Source organism: Falco biarmicus, chromosome 3 (assembly GCF_023638135.1).
Source record: "Falco biarmicus isolate bFalBia1 chromosome 3, bFalBia1.pri, whole genome shotgun sequence".
NCBI classification, from domain to species: Eukaryota; Metazoa; Chordata; class Aves; order Falconiformes; family Falconidae; genus Falco; species Falco biarmicus.
This window is the reverse complement of record NC_079290.1, coordinates 83538168-83562411: the sequence shown is the minus strand read 5'-3', so window position 1 is coordinate 83562411 and position 24244 is coordinate 83538168. Positions and strand designations below refer to the sequence as shown.

At 43.1% G+C, this 24244-nt stretch overlaps 1 protein-coding gene across 1 annotated transcript in view; it reads right to left on the bottom strand.

The window, feature by feature from the left end:
- Positions 1–19195, bottom strand: part of ANKRD33B (ankyrin repeat domain 33B) — a 46601-nt gene extending 27406 nt beyond the window's left edge. Inside the window, exon 1 of the mRNA XM_056333488.1 lies at positions 18350–19195. Coding sequence (XP_056189463.1) covers positions 18350–18754 — 405 coding nt within the window. The 5' untranslated portion in view covers positions 18755–19195. The remainder of the gene's footprint in view (positions 1–18349) is intronic.
- Between the last annotated feature and the right edge of the window lie 5049 nt (positions 19196–24244).

The window sequence follows — 24244 nt, the reverse complement described above, 5'->3', positions numbered from 1 at the left end:
TTAATTTAGTGCTGTATTTAGGGAATGGGTCCATCCACAATGATAGTAATCTGCAAGAGGCTCAACCTGGGGTTTTGTTTGAGAAAATATACACTGTGACATGGAATAATTTGTTCAGAAGGACCTTCTTTCCCTCTGGTAGATCATGGGGTTTTGTAGATTTAACTTTAAAAATCCTTAAGGATGCGGTTCCAAAGCAGCTTTTTTTTTAAAAAAAAGCGTGCATTCCCATTTCAAATTTCTCTTTTATTATCTCAGTTGGCTAAATAAGGATTCATCATCCACTTCAGCTGTAACAGGTATCAGTGCATGAGCAGCCAGTTCAGCAAAGGTGAAAATTGCATTTGGAATATCCAAGTGATAGTAGCATCACCATCTTATCTGTCTCAAGTCAACTACAGTACTGCAACTTGAGTTTAATAAGCAAATGCAGCACACAATTGTACAGCATATCATTGCCTAGTGGCAAGAGCTGGGTAAGGCTCTATCTGCCATTAGTGCAGTCTTTCCTCTTCTACGGAGCCTGTGACCACTCTGTTTATCTCAGCTGAGTATCTAGTTCCACCCAGTAAAGGCAGGAAGGCACCTTCTGCCTCTGTGTTTGGATCTAAGAATCTCATCTTCTAACAAATACACCCCACTCATCTAAATAACAAAGAAACATAGGGAGGGATTGAACATTACTGTACTGTTGAATTTGAAGCAAACATGATAGAATTAAATATCTGGAAAAAAAAAAAGAGGGAGGAATAATTTCACATTTATATTCAAATGTCTAGAATTAATAGACATAACCTGCCTTTGTAAAAAACTAGTAACTCATTAATACGACATATCCACTTTTATAGAACAGTTTCAGTCAAACAATCCAGAAACTGTTGTTCTCTACTTTATAAAATTGGAGAATATTTGAGCAAAGTGCAAAACAGCTTCTCCTGAGTGAGGACTCCAGGAATTCATGTAAGCAATTTACTTTTCAGTTTAAGGACCTACACCTGTGACAGAAATAGTCGACATTTAAAACACAGTTTAACAAAAGAACACCTTTTGCTGAAAAAAAGCATGCTACAAAAAAAACAGTGTGTATCAAATCCATCTGATGGAGCCTTTTCAGAGTTGTTTGCAGTTCACTTGACACATCTCTGTGCCCCACAGCAGCTGAATTACAAGAGTCTTTGGGCACGCCAAGACATTGCTTGACTGCAGGATGGCATTTTTGTTGACGGAGGCTCACTAATGAGAGCAGTATCTGAAAACCTAAGGGACCTTTGAATGATGACTATATCCTATCGCATTCAGTGCTGGCCAAACATCATAGCAATTATTCGACTAGCACTTTCATGCAACCAACCCACGGAGCTGAGCTGAGGCACACCAGCAGCACAACCTGTTGCCAAAGCTTGCCCTCCTGTTGCCCTGAGGATGGACACAGGACTCGGGAACACCAAATCCTGTCCTTCTTTACCACCACATCACGCAGGTGCTGTTCCTTCAGTCGTAATCTCCAGAAGCAAAGGCACTGAGGTCCATACTTCTTTTCTTGTTTTTTATTAATCCCTCTAATGTGTATTATATCACTCAGTGCTGAATGTCTCGCTTCCTAGGACTGAGTCTTCCACCTCATTCTTTTGCCAAGAAATGTACAACTAATACTTTCAGTTCTGAAAAGGTAAGAAGTGATACTCTAACAATGTAGACTTCAAAACCTCCGAGCCCTTTATTTTACAGAGAACTTTCCACTTGCTACAGAAGCCCACCAGAGTGTGCCCAACTCTACCAAACAACAGCGAAAAAACCCCTTCTATGCCCCAGGAGGGGCGTACAGGTCAGATGAAATCGCATCAGCTACACAAAGGCAATGAATGACTCATAAAGGAGCAGTAAACTGAAGGAGATGTGTATCTTAATGATTTCAATGATGACTCTTTTTCAGATTATGATCCTTTCTATTTTTGAGTTAGGGGTCTATCCCCCCACTCCACCCCCCAAACAAAAAAAAAGTTTTGCTAACTTATCCTGCTGGATACGAGCTGGATATTAGAAAGCACACGGAGGAAATATCAAGGTCTTGCCTCTATTGGAAGACTGACTAACTACTTATAATTTCCTTTTCTTTTTTAAGTTCATGTACAAGGAAAATAGCTTTTACAACCAGATTTGAGAATTACTGCTTTAATAGCATTTTACTTTCTGTATGTCTTCCTTCCTTCATATGAAATTGTTTGTGGCATGAAGAACCTCATCAGCATGTGCCTTTCTGCACCAGGTATCTCTGGCCTAAATATTTGCTTAAAGACAAAAACTCAAGCAAACTAGGAGAGATTTAAAATCTTTTCAGAGACTATCTAATGAATTTTCTAAGGAATTTCTGTTTACCCTATTGCTTCTACTAAAATTTTCATCACTTTTTCGAAACACCTTCATCTGGAGATAGACTGTGAAGGTGTCAGTTTCCACTGGCTTTTATTTTAATTCAATAGGAATTAAGGTGACTTAGGTCTGTGCAGAAAAGCTGCAGCGTAGTAAAACCAGGAAGGTTTGCTAAGATCTTCCTTCACTCACACCAATGAGAAAGGCACAATTTTACGGAAGTTAAATGAAATGGAAACCAAAAAAAATGAACAAGTATGGTCACCTTCCACTTAAACAGTTCATCAGGCAAAGCATCTTTCTCCTGATCTCAGAAGATACCAGGTTTTGGGGGTTTTTTCTTTTCCTTTCTTTGCCATGAGGAGTTGAATCTAATGTATTTAGAAGGTCTACAATTACTAACTGAATGTTGCTGTTTCTTATCCCAGATTTTCTAAGAACTCTGTATCTCGATTAGATAAAAACTTCAGAGAGTAGCAGTGGAAGAATGGTAAAACCTATGTTTTTCTCTCTGTTTTCAGACACCTGGAAGCAGTAATAGTTTTTTCCCCTGACACAGATAATTTTCAAATGCTTTGCTAAGTATTTGGAATTGGTTTACTATCTCTGACACAAAATGAGAGAATACTACTTAGTAATACACCAACATTTTTAAGAGCAGAAGGTCTGGTCACTGTATCTCAACCTGAAAATTACGGGCAGGATGTTTTGTGTTACCTTCAGAGTCCACTTCCTTCAATCCACCTCTGGAAAGAAACAAACAATAAGAAATATCCAAAATGAAGGCTTGTTGCCATTAAATGATACTCACATTAGTATCAAAACCCTACAGCCAAAAACCGTCTTCCTCCCCTAAACATTTGTAAATCTCATATTGGACATTTGCCCAGTAGAATTGTTGCAAATTACATGACCATGCCAACTGATACTGCTTTGTAGCAATAACCTTAGAAGTTCAGCCAATACAGGTAGACTTCAAAATCATGTATTTTGGAATGCTATTACTGATTGCAGTAGCACCAATAATGAGGTAAAGTCTTTCCAGGTACATTCCCTGAAGACCTTAGAATCTGAAAGGAAACAACAGGAGATGGCTGTGGGAAGGAAGAGAAGCAAGTTTGTGAAAATAATGGTGACAATATTTAAATGTTTTTGTTAGGTTTTGTATCATATGAACAATCCTCGGTTGCCCTTTCCCCTGTGACTGATAAGCTGCCAAATTGTATAGACTTTGCTCTAATTCTTATTTCCTTTAAGACACACACTAATAATTTAGTGATAAATCAGAACTGATGCAATCACTGCACTAGAAATAGAAATTACATGCGGAAGTGGAAAATCTGGTATTTTTAGACAAGTATTCAAAGTCTGAATTGGGTACCTAAGCACTATTTTAAAAACCTCCTCTCCAGAGGAACGTGTTTGTGGATAGCAAGGAGTAAACAGAAAAGAAGGGCCAATATACACATTAAACTCACCAACTGCAATTGCAATTACTATTTTGCTTTACAGAAACACTAGTACTGATTTATTTTTTTAATTCTCAAAACAATGAATTTATCCTCAGCATTTTTAAATTCTCAAAACACGAATTTAATTCCATGGGTATGTCTGACCTACATTTTTAAACTCTGCAGATTGGCAGATGAATGACAGTAGGCTAGCTTACAAAGGGTATCAACTGCAGAATTGTGAACTAGACTTTTCTGCACACCCAACTTGCCCAATTAATAATGGCAGTATAGAGAGCTAGATGCTGAAGTCTTTGAGCACAATGTCTGGTTTTCCCTGTAAGCAGTCCAGCGTGAAGCCAGCAGCCCTCGTTTCACTCTGCTGGGAAGATGTGCTTCAATAAAATGTGCATAAAAGCTAGGCAAAGTGAACTTTTCACATAACTATTTAATATCCATGAATGCGGCCTTAGGAGCAGGTGTAGCGCGTTACTCCCTGCTCCTGCAGACACCACAGCCGGGACCTGAGCTGGGAGCAGGGGGGTAAGCAAGGTGCCCGGGTACCATGCTCCCGCTCCTGAACGGCCACAGCCTGCGGTGAACTCACTCTTCCCCGGCACTCACACCGAAGGAGAACTTCCTCTCTGCAATGTTTATCACATGGATCACATGCATCTATGCCATTTGGTTGGTGATAAGAATCCTTTCTGCCACACAGTTACTGTCTATATCTAACGGGGTCACTGATTCGTAGATGTACCACAGGAGGGTAGAAGTTCCTACTGATCTAGCATCAGGTACCAAGTCTCCAAAGAAAGAGCACAGTATTTTTTGCTGACACCTGACAGCTAGAGGGTTTCATAGTTTTAATGACAGCAGAGAGTGTTAGACCTGAGACAGAAGCACTGGGGAACAGAATCACCTTATTAGAAACCTTCAGGTTTTTTGGTTGGTTTTTTTTCTTATTTAAACTCAGATTTTTAAAGGATGATCAGTTTGCGGTAGGTACGTTTGTGATCTGGGAAATGCACAGTAACAATCCCATAGCTGTACACCAAAATACCTCAGCTTTACCCACACCCATCTGTGAATGGAGCCTCTGCTCATAAATCAGCTGCTCTGACTGTAATGAGCGTAAACTAGGTCAAGCTAAAAATACCCACAGAAAGAAAAAAATTACAATATTAAGTGAAAGACATTTCACAATCTTGTGCCTTGAAGTAAACAATTTTGGTGATAAATTTTAAGAGGAAGGCTGACATTTATTCACCCTGTCTCTTTCTTTTTCTTTCTTTTTGTTCTAGGACACCAATATTGCTTACTGCTTCTAAAATGTCTCATTTGAGTATTAAATATTTTAATGTTTGATTCACATTGTATCACTAACAGGATGATTGGGAGGTAAAGTATGGTGGGAAAGGACTGCGATATCCAATTATATATTTAAAATTCAAAAGCAACTTTTGCAAAGTCTTCAGGCAGCTTTTTTCAGGCTATATTTATTGCAACAAGTGCAATTTGGTGAGCTGTCACCTATCTCATTTAATTACATTGCTTTTGCAAGGAATTTTCCTCATATATGCAATGGATCCAATACATTTCATGGGAACTTGTACGGAAATAAGCATTGTAAATGCACCAAGACATCTGACTTGAGTAAACTGCACACATGATATTTTAAATCAAGTAAGGTACTAACAAGATTATCATGTACCTAGTACTCAGTTCAGGTTCCTGTTCCACAGACAGTTCTTCTTATCAGTATCTTCATGCATGGGCATCCCTTTTGCACCCTCACAAGAGGAAGAATTTTCCAGGCTGGGAAGTGCCCATGGACCATACAGCAGCAGAGCAGTAAAACAAAGCACAACCAACAGCAGCTTCCTGTCCATACACGATAAATAGGTGGGAAGGAAGGTTCAGTGCCATAGGATGCAGCATGCCGTGGACTCTGTCCCCTTGGCTGGTGCCGCTTGCAGCCTGTGGGACAGCCTCTGCCCACGGGATGGCACTGATTTCCTGCCCCTGGGGTACGAGGAAGATGCTTTCAGTTCATTCCCAGGGACCTTGAAATTGTTTTCTTTCGCTGTCACCCATGAAATGACCAACGGTTTCACTCCCCCTCAAACCACAGGCCGGGTTGCCCTCAGGAATGACGTGGGTTTTATTCCACACTGGTGTTTCCGCACGGGGAGCTCTGCTGAAGCAGTGCCACAAAGCAGTATCTCTGACACGGCTACACTGCCCAGTCTCCCGTGCAGACAGGACTCACCTAACACAGAGGTGATGAAATGCTTGAGCACAGCAGGGAAAATAACCTGTTGCTTCCCCGTTGTAGGTTTCCTCCAGCTGCCGTTGGTCCGTGCATCTAGGCATTTACTGTGCGATACAGCTTGTCTCATCGTAACCAGAAATCTCTTCTATCATTTGGTATTTCTTATGAGCTCAGAAGGGCGCTGTGAGTCTAAACGCTAAGGTTTCATTAATATGTGTCGTATTTCATTTTCCAAAACCAGCCAATACTTATTATTCTACACTCTCTAATAAGCTATTGCTGTTTCATACTCTTCACAGAAAATCTTTCCCTGTAGAAAGTATTTTAAATTAACTCCTTTGTGGACCTGAGCTTTGACTCTGCTTTCTCTTGAAACCATTATCAAACTCATGTGATACTTCCAGACACACAGAAGTACCCTACTGCCATCCAAAGAAAGTCTTCCCTTTCCTTTCATCGACACTTACGGACACTTTTATGGATGCCTGGCTACCCTTCCTGTGTTTCCCAATCACATGGTAAACAGGTGTGCCAAGCCTTGTTCTGGTGAGCTACAAACAGCAAGATACCTAGGTTTTGTAAAAAAAATCCAAACAAAACAAAACAAAACAAAACAAAACAAAAAACCAAAAAACCAGATACCCCCTGAAAGTCTGCTCCTATGTCTGCTCCTATGAACGGACTGAATATGTTCAGTTATCTGCCAATTTTCCGCTTCAGAAAACTAATAACAATGGCTTACGTGTAAGTCCCCCCATCTAGTAGGAACAGAAACAAAACTTCAGAACCCCCCCGAGAGCCAGGTTCTGCGCTGTGGTGGCTGCTGGCAGCATGCCTCATCCCTCAGCAGCAGCAGCTGCTCTGCCTGCACACAGGCTGTCCCAAAGACGCAGCCTCACGTATCAAGGGGCAAAGGGGCAAAAGACCAAAAAAACCCACCCCTGCATACATGAGAGGATATTACAGGATCAGGCTCAAAACATTACACACCCAAAACTTGTGAAGCAACAAAAGCCTGACTGTGAGTCATTCCCCTTTTGCATCAGCTTGCTTTCAAATTGCTCCTTGTGGAATTTAATAGACATAATAGAAAACAATAGAATGGAAAAATGGGAACTATTTCCACATTGTGGGTTTTTCCCACAGTGGATACAATCTGAGTTGCTAATTCACTGCCAGATGTGCAACCACAGGCTCTGTGACAACCACCCTGTTCCTATACTTAACAATTTCTTATTGTGACACACTGGGTATGCTACAGGATTATATTTAGCCCATGCTGGAGCGTTTCTGGTTTTGTTTTTAAAGAAAGAACCCTTAGAAATAGGTAAATTCAAACCTATGTGGCATAACATTTTAAATAATTTAAAAGGGTAACCTTCTAAGAGAAACTTTATTTATGAAAGCATTGAAGGTGACCTGTCTCCAATAAAGCCTGTGGGAGTTCTTCATTGCTTTCACATCCTCCAGAGATTTTCTTTCCTATTTAAAAAATCTACCAGCAATTTTTAGTAAGTGGCCTTTGTGCAACTCTACCTCAGTTACCAAAGTGAAACCTAATTCCATAGTGCAATGACAGACAATATAGGAAGAATATGCAGAAGAATTGTTACCAGGCAATATACTGTTTATATGAATTGCTCAATAACTACCCAGAACGGTATAACTTGCATAATCAAAGTATAAGAACTGGAAGAGGTACCAAAATTAATGACAAAAACACCCATTTGGGAAAAACTGGAGCATCATATTATCTATGTTATCCTACTTGAAAGCTATCTTGTCATATCTGAAATAGGTATACAGCATGAGCAAATAGGTACTATACCAATTTTAGTATCAGCATAGTTAATGATTTCCAAAACTGCAAGACAATGAATCATGCTAGTTTGGGCACTTTGGATTGAAAAGCCTAAAAAAAATGACGAATTTAGAAAACCACTTGGGATTCAGGAAAACCCAGGCCAAGTGCTAGAGGTGCGGACATCATTGGTCCACTTCAGAGAGGCTGACTCTGAGTAGGGTGGACATGAGCTGAGCTGCACACGTGCTCTCACACCAGAGACGGTTTCCTCCAGCAATGCATGCACAGCCCACGCTCATCTAGTGGGATTCTCTACAAGTAAAAGGCTGCTGATACTTTCCAAATCAATCTTTATTTCAAAATTAACAGTGAATTTTTGTTGATGATCACGTATCATTTTTCTTTAGAGGAAGAAAAAAGTGCTTGAATGAAAAGTAATTTAAAACAAACCTGATGCACATTAAGCTTATGTGGCATCAAGCAACCAACACCTGTGAAGTCATACAAGAGTCACTACTCATCTCACTATCATTCTCCTCTGTGAAGACTAACTAATACCAACACATAAAAGCATTACAATAAATCATCAAATTTTTTTGGTCTCTGTTACACAATAATCATTACCAAAATGTATAACAGGGCTTTGAGGTTTTTTATCTTTCAGTCTACCTCTTCTTGAGCAGTAGAACAAATTTTGAATGTAACATTACCTGCTGAAATGTCTGGATAGATCAAAACAGATATTTTGATTACTTGTACTCCAGGTTCAACACTTGTTAGTATTTATTTTCATAGTTTACGCTATTCCCAAGCACACAGACAAGACTGTGTGACTAAAATGAATACGATGACAAGCGATTCCTCTGCCACATGCAAAAGTGAACATTAATACATATTTCAAACCCCTTTTTGAAATGCCCCACAAAAGTCAGTGGCAAGCCAGACTGAGGGAAAAACAAGCAAGTCTCACCTCTGAAAAGGGACTACCTGATGAGAGACCTTTCCATCTGGCAGCGCTGACTGTGGTCCTGCATGAGCCACAGCCCACATCACCACTTCCAGAACAAGCAGGACCAAAGGACGTGAAGGGAACCCAGAGTTAAGCTCTTGATGATGCTGAAAGATGCAACACTGGGGACCTGCTGTCCCTTGCAGCTGGCACCTGAATCCACTGCTCTCGTTGTGGTTCTTAGCAGATAGTTCTGAGCCCAGTCCCTGGGATGGGCACATTTTTATTTTTTTTTCTCAGGGACTCTGCCTCAAGACCTACAGCCTTGATAGATGAGGTACAGACGATGCCTTTCTGGTACTTATCCTGGAGCTGAAGAATTTGGGGGCTTTGGGGCCCACCTCCTTCCCCAGAGTACGTGAAGCCTGGTAGCTCATCCAGGCTACTGGAACTCAACAGGGCCCCATTTTTCAGGGCAACCAGATGCTTCTTAGTGGTGCTATCAGTTTCAACTTCCATTTTCTTCCTGAGAAACACTATTGTCATGCACTTTGTTTCAGGTCAGGCATGAGGCCTGAAAAGTGATTTCTACACAGAGTAGTATCCTAATTCAAGGAGCACTTCTTAGCCAAAGGTTTGAAACACCCCTCAGGCCAAGCACTGGTGCTACCTTAGACTCACGGAGAAGTGTACTGGGAACTATTTTTTTTTCTGTATGTTAGAAATCTTAGACCTTGAGGAAGGGAAGGTAGAAGAAAACAGTGCCCAGAGATATTAATCACTTCCACTAGCATGTGCGTTGGTATGTCAGGTATCAGCAGAGTTGTTGGGATCAAAACAATGGCATGTCAGGTATCAGCAGAGTTGCTGGGATCAAAACAATGCAGGCGTTCTCCATATAGTCACACATTCTTTACATATGTTGATGCAAACTGAAACTGATTGAATGGCTCAAAAACGAATGCCTGAATATCACCACAAAACACCACAGAGCTACAGCTTATTTTAGTTTTGCTCTTATCATATATTTTTTTTAAAGAGACAACATCTGCTAATGAATACAGATAAAGCATGGAAAATCTAAAGCAGCAAGAACAGCAACTGAAGGCTTTGGGGATTGTGAACATCTGCGCAGTGGTGTCGTACTAATGGAAGATGCCCTTTACTTCTTAACTTCTGGTTCTGAATTTGCAACAGCTATGCTGCCCACATCCCTGACATGAAGTCTCTAAAATCACCCCTTTTAAACTTATTCACAGACAAAATAGTTTCTGAGCTCCAAGTTTTGCAAGTGGTTTTTGCTTAGGGATGAACTGTAAATACAACTGAAACCCAAGTGCAGAAGTCCCTGCCTTCTTCCCCTCTGGGAAGAAGTACTGAACACTTCTGACAGGTTTCACGCCATGCAAACTCTGTCACAGATGTGATTATATTCTGGAAAGAAGTAGCACACTCGGCCTTGCCTCTGAAGACTCTCTGTCCAAAGCTAGGACAGTTGGAGCACTCCTCTGTAACCACCAAGCCACACGGAAGCAAGCTGAAAACAACCCACTTCTCTAAGGCCACCCTGAAGCCACCCAGCAACATCAACCAGTGGTTACTCCAGCAGCCCCTTACAGTAAGGAGAATTCCCAGATCTTTTTGGAGAGGTCCAGTTTTAAGGCACCTTTGATGCCACCAATGCTCTGTGCAAGACACCATTTTATGGAGCTGAAAAGCCAGAACTGCAACACTTAACATTTAGAGCAACAGTAGGGAGGCAAAGCAGAATCAGGAATAAATTATTAAAAATAGTTCATTTCCTGCTATAAGAAGCTACAAGATTGCTGGGATAGACAGAATAAAAGGAAAAGTAAGTTGGATGTCACAGGATGCTTCTAGATTTTTCTTATCCTCTATCAGGCAGCAGCTAAAAACCTAAGTCTTCTGCATGGAAGTCTTCAGCTCCACCATAAGTGAGGTGGAGAGCAACGTCACTGCCTTTTTCCACCTCCTTTGTTGCAGGATTTAAACCTGACTTTATTAAAGATAATTGCCCTTCTTTTTTTAAAGCTCCTTTCTCCCTCTTACGTTCTTTTAGACCTACTCTTTTTTGCAGCTTCAGCATCAAAAGGAACTCTTGTTGGAAGTTGCCTATTTACAATACTTATGATTACTTCCAAATAATTCTTCTAAAATACCAAGCTTCAAGAAAACCAATTTTATATAAATCTTGAACTTTGGAGAGCATTTTATGCCTCAATAAAATTTCAGGGAAAGGATCGTAGGAAGCTTTAAGGGAGAAAATTAGTGCCAATATTCCTTCTTAAGGAATTCCTCCACAAGAATATAAATTTTCATTTCCTAATAGGATGAAGGAATTAGCAGTGTCACATTGTGGACTGTAAAATAAACCTCAGAGATTCTCCTGGAAAAATGCAGTAAGGCATCCTGAGGTCACACTTCTTAACTGTGTTACAGACATGTTCTATTAAAGACACCATTATAGATCTGTCATAATTATTGATGACAGATGTCCAGACAACCAGTCTTGTTAGACTATCATTAGATTTTAAATGCAGCTATATTTTATTACATCTGGAGTCAACCTGCGCTCATCTGGGTAACCAGGATTATTCCTGCATCTCTGAGGAGCTCTGCAACTGCACATACTTGATTTAAGACACTAAAGTGAAACACTGCTTAAGTTAGAACAAAAGATTGCTTTGACCTTTACTTCTGGGCTACCATCAGGCTAAACACATCCCTCCGGTTCCATACACTTTGCATTAAGCAATTTGTCAAAATTCGTCAAGGAAACTACTCTTCATCTGGTTTCTCTAAAAGCTGCATCACTTGAAACTAGATTTAACTTGTATTTAACCTTTCTCATGTTGATGAGAAATCTGTGTCTTCAAATCTGTATCTAACAATTTCAGTAAGAGTTGTATCTGTTAGCCAATGCTGCTTTTGACACTAAGTACAAATTCTGTCTCACTCGCTGTCAGCTGTATGGAGGATGCAGCAGGTCTGGTCACGCATTTCCAGTGGTCTGTTGCACACCTGCATTGCTATTCTTTGTGCCTAAGCACCCTTATGCTCCTTATTAATTGTTCTTTATTCCATATGAAGCATGTTCCGTGCATATACTTCTTCAGTTAAGTTATTTTAAAAGATATATTCTTGTGCCAGATTTACAAAGGCATTTATCACCTAACACTTCAGATGAATGCAGACAAGGGCAGGCAGGCAGCTAACCTGCCCACGCTCTGCTGACAACGCCTCCAAGTGCCCATCTGCATCAATCTGGTCCACGCTCTGCTTAGCTCACTGAATTCCCTCTTAGCCAACTGACTTCGTATTTTCCATGCTCTATCTGCTCCTCTCTGCTGGCTTCCCTTGAGTCGTAATTGCAGTATTTGAAGGGTTCCCGGTTTGTTTTGAGCAGCTTCTGTATTTTGACATCTACTATTCCTCGCCTTGCCTTGCTCGTTCACTTCCTTTTTAAACACATACATATTTCCAGGGACTTTTTTTTAGTGCATTTGGCTGTTTCTGTACTTTTTTGAAAGATTTAAATTAGATTACTTTTGCCATTAGGGTCTTCTAAAAACTATTTCCACCCTAAAAAATCTTCTTTCATGGTTTAGTGTCAGGATGTTGAGTTTCAATACAATCTTTCTCATGAGAATACCTTGTATGAGAGAATATGAGCGAACTGAAACTGCCTATGAAAACACAAAAAATGTTCTCAGCACTGTAGCAGATGACATTTTTCAAATTCTTTTTCTGACATGGGATGACTTATGCTATGTGCCGTGACAACTGAAAAGCAATATGTGACAGGGAGATCTTTATCCCTCGCCACAAAATGCTGTGCTCCTCATTTTTTATTTTTACAAGTTATCCTTGTGACGATAACAAAAATAATAAAAACAGGTTAATGGAGTGTCACACAGGCTCTGGCACTTTTTGTGATACATGACTTTTTAGAAAAGCATTATCCAGCACAATGCTCCCTCACTCGGGAAGTGGGATTCTGAACCACTGGCTCCCTGTCCTTCTCAGCTAGTCACAATTTTAGGAGCACAGCCCTTTGGCAAAGACAAATTCAGGTGTCAGCTCCATGGAGGATTCACTGTGCATCTCTCTGCGAAAAACTCTGAAGGGTAATGCTTCCTAAACTAGCTGCCTTGCCTGAAGCAGCCTCGCTGTGGTGGTACGGTGCCGGTGGGCTACTTTGCCTCGATGAGAAGCACTGCCGCACAGGGCAGGGAGACCGGTGTGACATGTCTGATGCCTCAGACATTGTCATGGGTCCAACAAGGAGACTGGGTGAGCGATGCCATTCTGAGACGTGCTGTTACAGCCAGCAACACACAAACCCCAGCTGCACTCAGAGAAGCATCTCCACCTGATTCAGGGGGTCACTTCGTGATGCTCTCCAACACATGTTGTCCACTTCAGGAGGTATGAGTTGAGCCCAAATGATAAGTTGCATGTGACCAGTCTCTGCAAACTCTCTCAAAAGTCAGCAGCGGGAGGCTTTTTGGCAGAGGAGGAAGGGACAGCAATTAGAGCATGAGCATTACATGGACACCTGACTCATCCTCTGGAGAAACCCACTCCTCTCTGCTGAGGGGAGGAGAGCAGAGAAACCACCTTCCTTGTTTATGTACGACACCATGTGAACCTCCTGCTGGGAACTTCTCTCCTGCTCCTACTTCTCTGGGCTTACTTCCCTGGTTGGCACAACCCTATGTTCTCACAAGCTTTTCAAGTAGATTTCTATCCAGAGCATCACTACCTTCTTTGTGTTTATTCAGTAACAGCAACTTCCAGGCCAACATTGCCCTCCAGGCCTGTATTGCCTACAACAATAAACTGTTTAACAGCAAATTGGTTCCTAGTTATCTATGGGACCGGGTGAAAGACTCATTGAACAATGACATAAAAAATGAAAAGTTGAAAAAGACAACAGAATATTATCGCACATATATCAACTCTAAAATACGGAGTTACAGGATACCTACTAATATAGACTATACCACAGGGATGGTTTACACAAAACCTTTCTGAAGATGAGCTGCAGTGATTATTTCAATCTGGAAAGAGAACGTTCTTTGCCTTCTCTCTCTCCACCACCACCACCCCCAACCCACCCACCCCACCCCCATTCCTTATTGCTTTCTCTATTGTCATGGCAAATTTCTAAATTTGCTTGCATTCTGCAGCTAGGTAACACCAGATTTTGGAACTCTGTCTTTCTGAGTATATATAAACCTGGTCACCAGGCAAAATTTAATATTAAGTGAAGTTAAACTTAAGAGATGCAAATCTCTGACATTCTGGAAATGTGCCTAGTAAGGAGGCAAAACCATTCCTCCCATCACATGGTGAAAAGCAGCATCATTATCCAGATGACGCTCTGGTCTCTGTCAGGTCAGGAGATTTCACGGGAGCCATGATACTATTTTTTCAGATCTCTGTTTGCAAATCCGTCTTTGCTGCCACCATAAGGCAGGTAAATACATTAACATTAATGAATGAGAGGCTGCCCTGCATGATCTACAATTAATATATTATATGCTGTCATCGTTCTCTTCCAAATATTTCAGTATTAGGTTTGGCAAGGAGAGGAAATGCAGTAACAAGCCAGACTTTTGGGACTAGGTACACAGACAGCAGTGCAAAGGAAGATGCGGGGATCAACCCTTTGGGGATGCTATGCAGATGATGATATATAAACTGTTGTTGTCTCAACAGTAATGAAAACAAGACAGGGAAGGTACCGATCTTCAGGCTACATGTGGTCACTAATAAATCAGATGTTATGGAGTCTGGTTTACTGCAAGAAAGTGAATTTAATAAAAGCCTGGGCCTGGCGGGAGGTTTTGCAGCTCACAAAGAGAGCATGAGAAATATATGCTTCTGCAGAAACCCCACGAAAAGCCACTATCCAGCCTTGGCAAATTGACTCAAAAGAGAGAATTTATGTGTTTCAATAAAAAGGATGGAGGAAAATAAGTAAGGTTACCTCTGGATCTTAGCATTTTCAGAAAGGATTTTTTCTGAATCATAAATTTATACATTTACACTTTAAGGACTAGGTAAAAATTTTAGAACAAAGCAATGGCAAAACTCCAGCTGTTTGCACCCAAGTTCATTTAAAGGATTTAACCATTAGGAAGTTTCTTCTTCATGCTATGTTTTGCGAGTTAGGTTTAATAACTTTCAGAATCAATATATGGTATTGTTTCACTACCATAACCTGTCACATGCTTTGTCTATTTTGAAAAAAAATACTTTTCAAATTGTGAAAATGACACTGTACTGTACATACTTAACAGAGGTTATCAGATCAGGATTGTGAAAATAGTTAATATACTCAGCTGGACAGCCCTCCCTTCACTGTCCCACTTCTCAGAAAGCAAGTTACTCTTCCTTCTCTCTCCTACCTCACAGAAAAGAAACAAACAAACAAACAAAAAGCTTTCCAAGAAATGCATGCAAGATAGCATTGTAAACAAACATTATCCCACTAAAAGAGGATGCTGGAAAAAATCTCACTAGCACAAATTGTGTATGTAATTTGTTCAGTTACTTTTTGGCAGTAAGATTAAGTTTTGTTTATGGGTGACACCCCATGACTTTGTAAGACGTAATTCAAGAGCTACAAAAAACCCACAGAAAGGGCAATAAAAGACCTGAGCAAAACTTCCCTTTTGTCAGGTGAAGTTCCTTTTCCTTGGCAAAATAATGCAAATTTGCCCTGATGTCTCCTATGGGGGCATCAGGACTGCAGTCACACCTGAAGTTTCAGCATCCCCCAGCAAAAAGGTTTCTCCCACCCCATTCACACCTGTCTCAAAAAAGACAGACAGTCCTGCCCTATACCGCTGTGATCAGGGCACTTCTGTGGGCGAAGCAGAGAGAGAAACTGAACTTGTCTCCCACATCATGAGGCTTCCACAAGTTGCTGAATTCCAGAAGTTCTTTTACTTTGTTTTCATAAAAAATGCAGAAAACAGAACTTGATGTCAAAGTTTAATTTCAGGTCAAATGACTATTTCCTAAGTACAGGGGAAAAAAAATAGCTATTTAGAAGTATGAACAAGTAAGAGGAACTTTCAGTTTGTATTCAAGCTACAATTTTGTTTCTTTTCTGGGAAGCTAAAGAAATAAAGAAGACTAACTTGCTTTTCGGGAAGTGAGATGGTGAATGGAGGGCTGTCCAGCCAGGTGAATTCACTGTTTTCACAACGCTGATCTGATCACCTCTGCAGAAGGAGCTACTGTGGGATGAGGGGTGATGCCTACACCAAACTTTTTTACACCCCTTGACCCACCTCTGCAGAACCCCAGCCCTGAGACGGGGGATGCCTGCAGCTTCACAGCCAGGGCATACCCTCTGCTGGGTGGGGAGGCCACCCTTTCAGAAGGGACGGCTGCGGGGCACCCACTCTTTTATGCCACACATATGGTGGGGCCAAACCTCCCCTACCATCACACACTCGAGAGACACGGAGTCAATGGGCCTCAGCAGAGGCGAGTGTCCACACAGTGTCGAGGCTAGTTTTGGGCTCCAGCTGAGGTCTAAACCTCATATACAGGATAAATGTATCTGCAGGACCTTCAAAATCTCCGGTAATGTGCATTTGGATCTGACATATTACCGTCTAAAGAGTATAACTGCACCCTATATTGGCCTCGGCAGAGAAGTTGATTTAAAATATTTCTACCCTATGCTACTCGTTCCCACCCCTGTGCCATAGGTTGCTGCCCCCTCAGATGTGTTAATACAACTTTTTGTATTTGTATCTTTTGCAGAAATTTACAGTAAATCAGATCCCTAAAAATCTGTGTTAAAAACAGTCCTTTGAAGGCGAAGTAAAGGTATTTGTAGGAAAATACCTACAAGCACATACATCTAAGACACAAGAAAAGCCCCTCTCCAAACAGCACCAAACCCAAATTATTGTATAATTTTCAATGCGAAGACCACTTACGTTGCCACAACATGCAAGTCACTTCCCCAACCAAAACAATGCAGGCTTTCTTTCAAAACATTCCTGTCACGGTGTTACCATGTATTATTGTTTCAATATAATCACCACGGAGAGATTGCTGACCAGCCTTAGTTCTATAATGTCATGCCAAGAGGGAAAGCGTGGTCTAAAACTTGTGGTCACTGAGGAGACAGTATGGTAGCTGAGGTGACTGTTCTATAGGAAACTAATGAAACAGCTATGGACAGTCCATATATGGGAAGCCAAGTGAGGTTCACTGTTCGGTCAGCTGTAACTATAGGGTCGACTGTTGTTTGAGACCCCCTAGAAGACTCTAAAATACCTGTAAGGAGCACGTATGATGCTTAATTAACATAGTACCACCTATTGAATGAATATGTAGGATTATCCCCAGAAATGTAATGCATAAACATATGTGTGGTCTGTATAATCCGACATGAATGAAACATACAGCATGCACGTTGGGTGGAACAATCCCCCGTGCATCCAGCGCTGCAAGAAGGAATGCCTGCTTCTTGATGCTACATTGGCGTTAAGGAGGTTTCTTTATTCCTGATTTCAGTGACAACAGACTAGTTGCAGAAAAATGTTTGGAGATCGTTTATGCAAACTACAAGTAAAAGTTTCTTAGTTTTAATATAAATTGTAGTAATAGTAGTGGGAGGAGTTGCTGTTGCTAACCTGCAACATTGGTGCTCAGACGTCGCAGTTACACATTACCCAGGAAATCTTTCCTAAGTTTTCACCTTCTGATTTGATGAACCCTTCTGTCCCTGAAATAAGCTAAGTAACAGGCAAAGCTGAACCGCAAATCTTGCACTGACAAAAAAAAAAACCAAAATAGTTCACTAGAAACAAAACAAATAGCAGAAGATCTCCGAAAGGTCTCATTTTAGCACAGGAATACCCCAGCCCTTCTTGGCATTCTAGGACCCCGGAGCAAACTCACATTTTTTGAGGAACTAAAGACAAAACCCAACCAAACAAAAAAAAAAAAAAAAAAAAGGAGGGGGGTGGGAACCCCAAACCCACAAATTTTGATCAGTTGCTGAAATTCTCAGGGTGAAAAGTGTGTGACTCCTGCAGGGGTTGCCCCCCCCCCAGCAGAGAGCAGAGGACGGCTCAGCCCGGCTGCGCACAACCGCTACTAGCGATGCCGCTCGCTCTCCCCAATAGACTGCAGGAAGACAAGACCCAACTCAAAACTGACGGCGGGAAAACGGGAATCTCGGCCTTTCCCTGCTCCCACACACCGGCCCCTTCCCGCGCCAGAGGCGGAAGGCGGCGTCCAGCAGGGCGAAGCTCCAGGCGCTCGCCGCTGCCTGGGGTCCCGTCCCACGGCGCGGCAGACCGGCACCCGCGCCCCAAACGAAGGCGGTCTCACCCGATCCCCGCCCCCTCCTGCCCCCGCTCTGCCCCCCGGGGGGGCAGGGTGCTATCCCCTCCGCGGCGGGGGTGATGCCCGCGGTCCCGGGGCGGGGGGGCGCTCACCCGGCGGTTGCAGTCAGTCTCCCGCACCTCCTCTTCCTCGGGGCCTTGGCGGATGAGCGCCTTGAGCACGACGGCGTTGTTGGTGCAGCAGGCTCGGAAGAGGCTGAGCGCCTCGGGGCTGTCGTGCTCCCCCTGCTCCAGGGACCAGCGGTCCTCCTCGTCCTCCAGCCCCCCCGGCGGGTAGAAGGAGTCGTCCGAGGCGATGCTGCAGGTGTCGGGCAGGTCGGAAAAGTCCTCGTACTCCTCGCAGTCTTCATCCTCCTCCTCCTCCTCGTCCAACCCCTCGGCGGTAGCCCCCGCCGCCCCCTGCTCGGGGCTGCTCTCTGCGCCGGGCACCTCCGCCGCCGGCGCCGGGCAGACCTGCTCCCCGGCCAGCTGCTCCCCGGCCCCCGACAGCAGCACCATGGCGGCCCCGGGGCGCGGGGGCTCCCCCCCGCCCCGAGGGGTGCCCGGCCCCGCGGCCAGCGGCTCCGCCGAGCCGGCCTCGCCTGCCGGCCGCGGGGCACCGCCCGGGGGGGCACTCACGGCGGCCGGCGCACCCGGCAGCCCCCCGCTGCCCCGCGGCTCTTCCCCGCGCAGCCCCGCGGCGGGCAAAGGGTCCCCCCGCCGCCCCTCACGCAAGTGTCAGGCGCCGCCCGCGGGTCGCCCCGCAGCAGCCCGGCGGCCGGCCGCCCCCGGGCCGGGGCATGCTGCCGCGGGGGTGCCCCGGGGGCCGGGCCGGGCCCGCTGAGCGGCCGAGCGGCGGCGGTAAGCGGGGAGAGGCTGCCGGCAGGCAGGGCAGGTCTGGGGAGCGGAGGCAGTTGGCGAACTCCTGGCTCGTAATCCGCTCAGCATCTCTTTGCGGAGATCGGGGCTCGGGCTTAGCGCGCTGACATCAGGGGCGCGGTGTAGGAGCGGGCTGGGGGGGCGGGTAGCGGGCAGCTGCCGCTGCTGCTCCTTGCGCGCCGCGCAACCCCGCTGCAGCCGGCGGGTGGACACCCCGAGAGCCGGGGCACCCCCGGCCCAGCCCGTGCTCCGCGCCCCGGCGGTGGACGCGCTCCCGTGAGGCGCTGGCCCGCTGCGGGGGCAGGGGCGGCCGGACAGGGGCTGCCTCCGCTCCAAGGGCACGAACCGCGGGGTCCCGAAAGCCGCGACCAGGGCGGTGGGTGCGAAACTTATCAGGAATACAGCTCGCCTGTGTAGAGTTCGTCTTTTGAAACAAATATTGAAACTACGGAAAATGATCATACGGCATTTCTGTGCTTCAAAGGAGAGCTTTAAAGGAAGTAACTCATTAAATCACGTAACACATAACGTAGGCCTGACAGTTTACTGACTGCAGCCGTGTCAGGGACATACTTTTTATGGAAGGCATTTAGGGATTAGGTTGGGAGGAATAATGTATGCATAAATTGAGTTCCTGCTTTGTCACAGTTCCTCTAAAATCTCTTTTCCCTTTCAAATACCATGGATTAGCACTGTTCTCTGGCATGGAAACAGCAGGGGAAAGCCCTTCGGACAACAAAACGAGATATTTAGTTTCTTCAACAGCACTTTGAAGCAAACCCTGTACATATGACATGCTCCAGCAGATGAACGTCCTGGGGCCGAGTCCCCGTCTGTCTGATGGGACAGAAACGATCTGGTATTTCTGCATGTGAGGCAGAGCATGGTACATGCTTCTCCCATCAAAAGAAGGTATGAATAAAAAGTAAAACGTGACTGTGAGTAAAGGGGCCCAAGTAGTAGGCATTTGCAGTCCTTGAAGAAACAACCTGTGGACCACATGTCACAGGTGACACAAAGCCCAGTGGCCCCTTGCTGATCCTTAACCACTGGCGTTAGCCCAGTGCCTACCCGGAGGATATCTGCAATCAGAATTAGCAATAAATAGCTCCCTGATTGATTGCCAAGAAGCTAAACTGGGAAGAAAGGAGATTAAACTATTCTCTCGCCTCCAGATACCTCTGAGATCATAGCTAATGTATATTACCAGCCATGATCATGCTGCCTGTCTCCTGTAATTTCTTTGTATAAAGAAAGGCCCTTACTCTTATTCCAGTGCTGCTGTATGTGTCTGTTCCCAAATCAAATCCTTCCAAGCTGGCTTTACCTGCAGCATTACAGCTCTGTAGGATTAACTTTTTGCTCTTACTGCCTATCCATTTCTTAAGTATTTGCATTCACAGAGTTTAAGGGCTACATTCAGTTAACTTTTTGTTTTCTGCTCTGTTAGCATGGCCAACGATCTGCTCCACAGAATGTTATTTCTTAGAGCAGCACTTGTATTTTGGAAGAACTTAATTTTTGTTTGAGACCCTGCAGCTGGCAGGGAGAATTTGCATTGTTCTCAGCCAGAACTCATCGTGAAAGCTCAGAAAGACTTTTGGCTTTAGCAACTTTAAATAGCAGAAAAATAAAAAACCTAATTCTAACTGCAGGGGAACAAAATTTTTTGGGGGTGAAGATTTAGCTCATCTGTAAGAACTGGTTAATCAAATATGCTTGCTTTGTTCCTGTCTTATAAAATAATTTCACAAGAATAAATATTTACTTTACTTACCACATTGGTTTAAAAAAAAAATGAAATATGTTAGCAAAGATGCAGGCACCAGAAAATTTGAATAGAAAAAAAACCCAACTACCAAAAACCCAAAACCCCAACCCTGAAAAACCCCAGGTCTAACTAGAGGGAAAGAACAGTTATTTCAATACAGGAAAAGAAGTTTGATTCAAAGAATTCATTCTTGCTCCCCTTATGTTCAGAGTTTACCTTATCAGCTTATTAATGGAGGAGAAATGAATCTATTCAGTCCTGCTGTAGTGGTTCTGTGTTGACCTCAGAGATGAAAATTTTTTTCTCTTGCTTGAGCCTGATGCTTTCATCCTTTCTCTCAAAGGATAGTGCTGTATTGCTTGAGCTTTCAAAGCAAGGTGTCAGGCTAATACAGACCAGACACTGTGTTTCCCATTGAATATTTCACTTCTACAGCTGCTGTTGAGACCTAGTTCAAACCATTTAATCTCCGGGCAGATTGACAATAAGCTACCACAGAAAGGTACAGCTAATTGGACATAAACCGTTACATGGTTCCTTAAGATGCTGCTGCAGCCATTTACCTTGTCAGCATAGCAGCTCCCGCCAAGGCTGGTCTGCTTGGGCACAGTTATAGATTTGAAACAGATCATGCCTGGTTTCTCAGTTCTTTCAGTGATCCAGCTTGTATGTGACAAACAGGGTTTCTTATCACTTGTGCTTCAGTGTGTAAATCAAAATAAAATAATGTGAAGAAAGGCCATAGACGAAGTCTGCAAATGCTTTCAAGTTATCAAAAAGAGTCATTTTCATGGTATTTTTAAGAGGACAGCCTCAAGCCTTTCACATAGAAGAGATACCTGTTAGCATCATTGAAGTTAAATACTGGTATTTATAAACTTTGTAATAAAAGCAAAGAAATAAACATTATCACCTTAAAGCAAATAGCCCAGAATTATTAGTCATTATCATCATCAGTATCTCATCAAAATTTATTGCTGGGAATTAACAAGGCAGCAAATTAAAATATCCAGAGCAGACCCTACTGTCTCCCTGTGTAGACAAAGCTTCCCTTGAAGGAATAGATTTTTGGAATGACTATAGCATCAGGCGACCCCAGTTCACCTCATTAAGGTTTGTAAACCATTCAATTTATAAACAATTCTGAGATTAGATTTAATGAGATTCATGTGCAATAGTAAAATTAGCATGAAGATTCAGTTGTGTGTTTGTTTTGTGTCTTTCTCACATTCAGTAATTTAACCTTAGGAAAAAAATCACAAGACACTGAAAGTTATTGCCGGTATTCTTAAAAATTAAATCTAGCCAGAACAAAAGCATTGGTTTCCCTAATTAAAAAAAAAAAAAAAAAATCATTTTGGTTGCTTACACTGTTTAGATTAACAAGAAGCCTGTTTAAGTTTTATTTTTACCCATCTGATACCTATGCACTCACTTTTGAAATTCTAAGGGTATTCCTCTCTTCCTTAGTTTATCTGCCTGTAAAAATCCACCAGACAAGAATCTGAGACTTAACTAAGGCATTTACATTGGTAGGGCATTTATGCTGCTTATGCACCTTCCTGGTGCGTTCATAGAAACTGGCAACTTAAGTGGCTTCAGTGATTCAAGGGTTTTGTAAATTCTCGGTTACACATCAGATAGGTTTTTCTGCAGCCATTTGGCTCCTTGCCCATAGGTTTGTGCTGGGAGCACGTGAAAGGATGGAGCAGCGTGCCATTACCTGGCAGCGCCAGCAGTCGTAGCTGTTAAACATAAGAGCAGTCTCGCTTATTTTCTTTCTCTGTTGAATGGCTTGCAAAAGCTCATTTTATGAGATGCATAGATGTTTCAGTGGATGCTGGATCTCTCTTTCACAGAACTTCCATCAGAGCCACCAAAGGAAGTATTCAGAGCACAAGGAAACCTCCCTCAAGCAATCTGCCCTTCTTCACAGGTGGGAGAGGAGCGGAAACCTCCAAAAAGCCCATAGGGGAACGAGTTTGGTGGTGTGACCTAAGCCAGAACCACTCCAACACTAACCTGGTCCATGCCCAGGGTCACAACAGGTGGTCTGTGGAGGAAATGTGGGCACTGAGGGAAACAAGGTGCTAAAAGGGATTGGGTATTGCTTTTTACTGACAGCATCTTTTGAATTTTTGGAAACAGACTGATAGCAATTTGCACTTTCAGCATTACTGCCCCCAAGCCTTGCATTGGTCCCCAAAACAGAGTGGTTGCAGCTTCAAAAACTGGCTGCTTTACATCAGTCTTAATACAGTATTTAGGTAATAATGTAAGCAAACTCGTTTCTGGAATTGCTGAGTTCTTGGCAGGGCTGGCAGACTAATAAATCCAACCCCATATTTATTATGCCAAATAATGTACTTTTGATTTGGATGCTTTACTGGGGCCGTGGCAGGACTGTGAACAGGCTAGCTCTTGTGAGGTGTAGAAGTGCAATTAACCTAGTCAAAAGACATCAGGTGATGTACTGTATTTATGCTTTACTGTTGACAAGGTACGTGAGAAGAAGACATTCAAGGTAAAGATTAAGTTGAAGAGATCACTGAGGAAACATTTCCTGTCAATTAGAAAGAGCTAAAGAGACCCAGCATGTGTTTTCATATTTACCCAAGGAGGGGGTGGGGGTGGCATTTACAAATGAACAAAACGAATAGATTCAGCAGAACTTGCTAAGACCACCCCAATTTTAATTCCCTTTGGAAGGAGCAGGGTTGGATCCTCAGTTTTCCTAAGCTTTAGCCAAGATTTGCTGTGAAATCCTGGTTGATCTAAGAAGTAACATCTGTTAAGGAGCTATGGGTGGGAGTTGCAATATGTTTCCTAGAAACCAAAGGCTTAAGCTGAATGATGACTGGAGCTAGAGAATAAGAAATATTAGCAATCATCTTGCTAAATGTTAGTGTTTTCTCAGTTGCTGGTAGTTTCCAGCTGGAGCTCAGTCGAATTAATCATTGTTTAAAGGATCTGTAATACCAGCCCATTGGTGTCTCTATGCGGTTAATACAGCAAAGTTACATAAGCATAAAAATTTGATACTAGTTCATTTAATTTCATTTACTAGCTATGACTGAAAATAATTGGTGTTCTGCTTTTAATATGAACCTGTATTTTGTTTCTACTGAATATCTAAAGCACAGCCTATTCGGGAAGCAGGTTATTTCCTCAAGGCACAGTGTCGGATCTAGCTAATCTTGGCTCAGCTTGTAGTCAAACCTTGCAAGCCCTGCCAATGCTGAGCTCCCTGAGGATAGCAGTGATTAGTAGCAGGTAGGTTTCTCAGGGTAAATTTGCTAGTTCTGAGTAGGTAGGGCAGTTCCCTGACAGCGAGGAGCACCTGGAAGGTGTCCACCTCT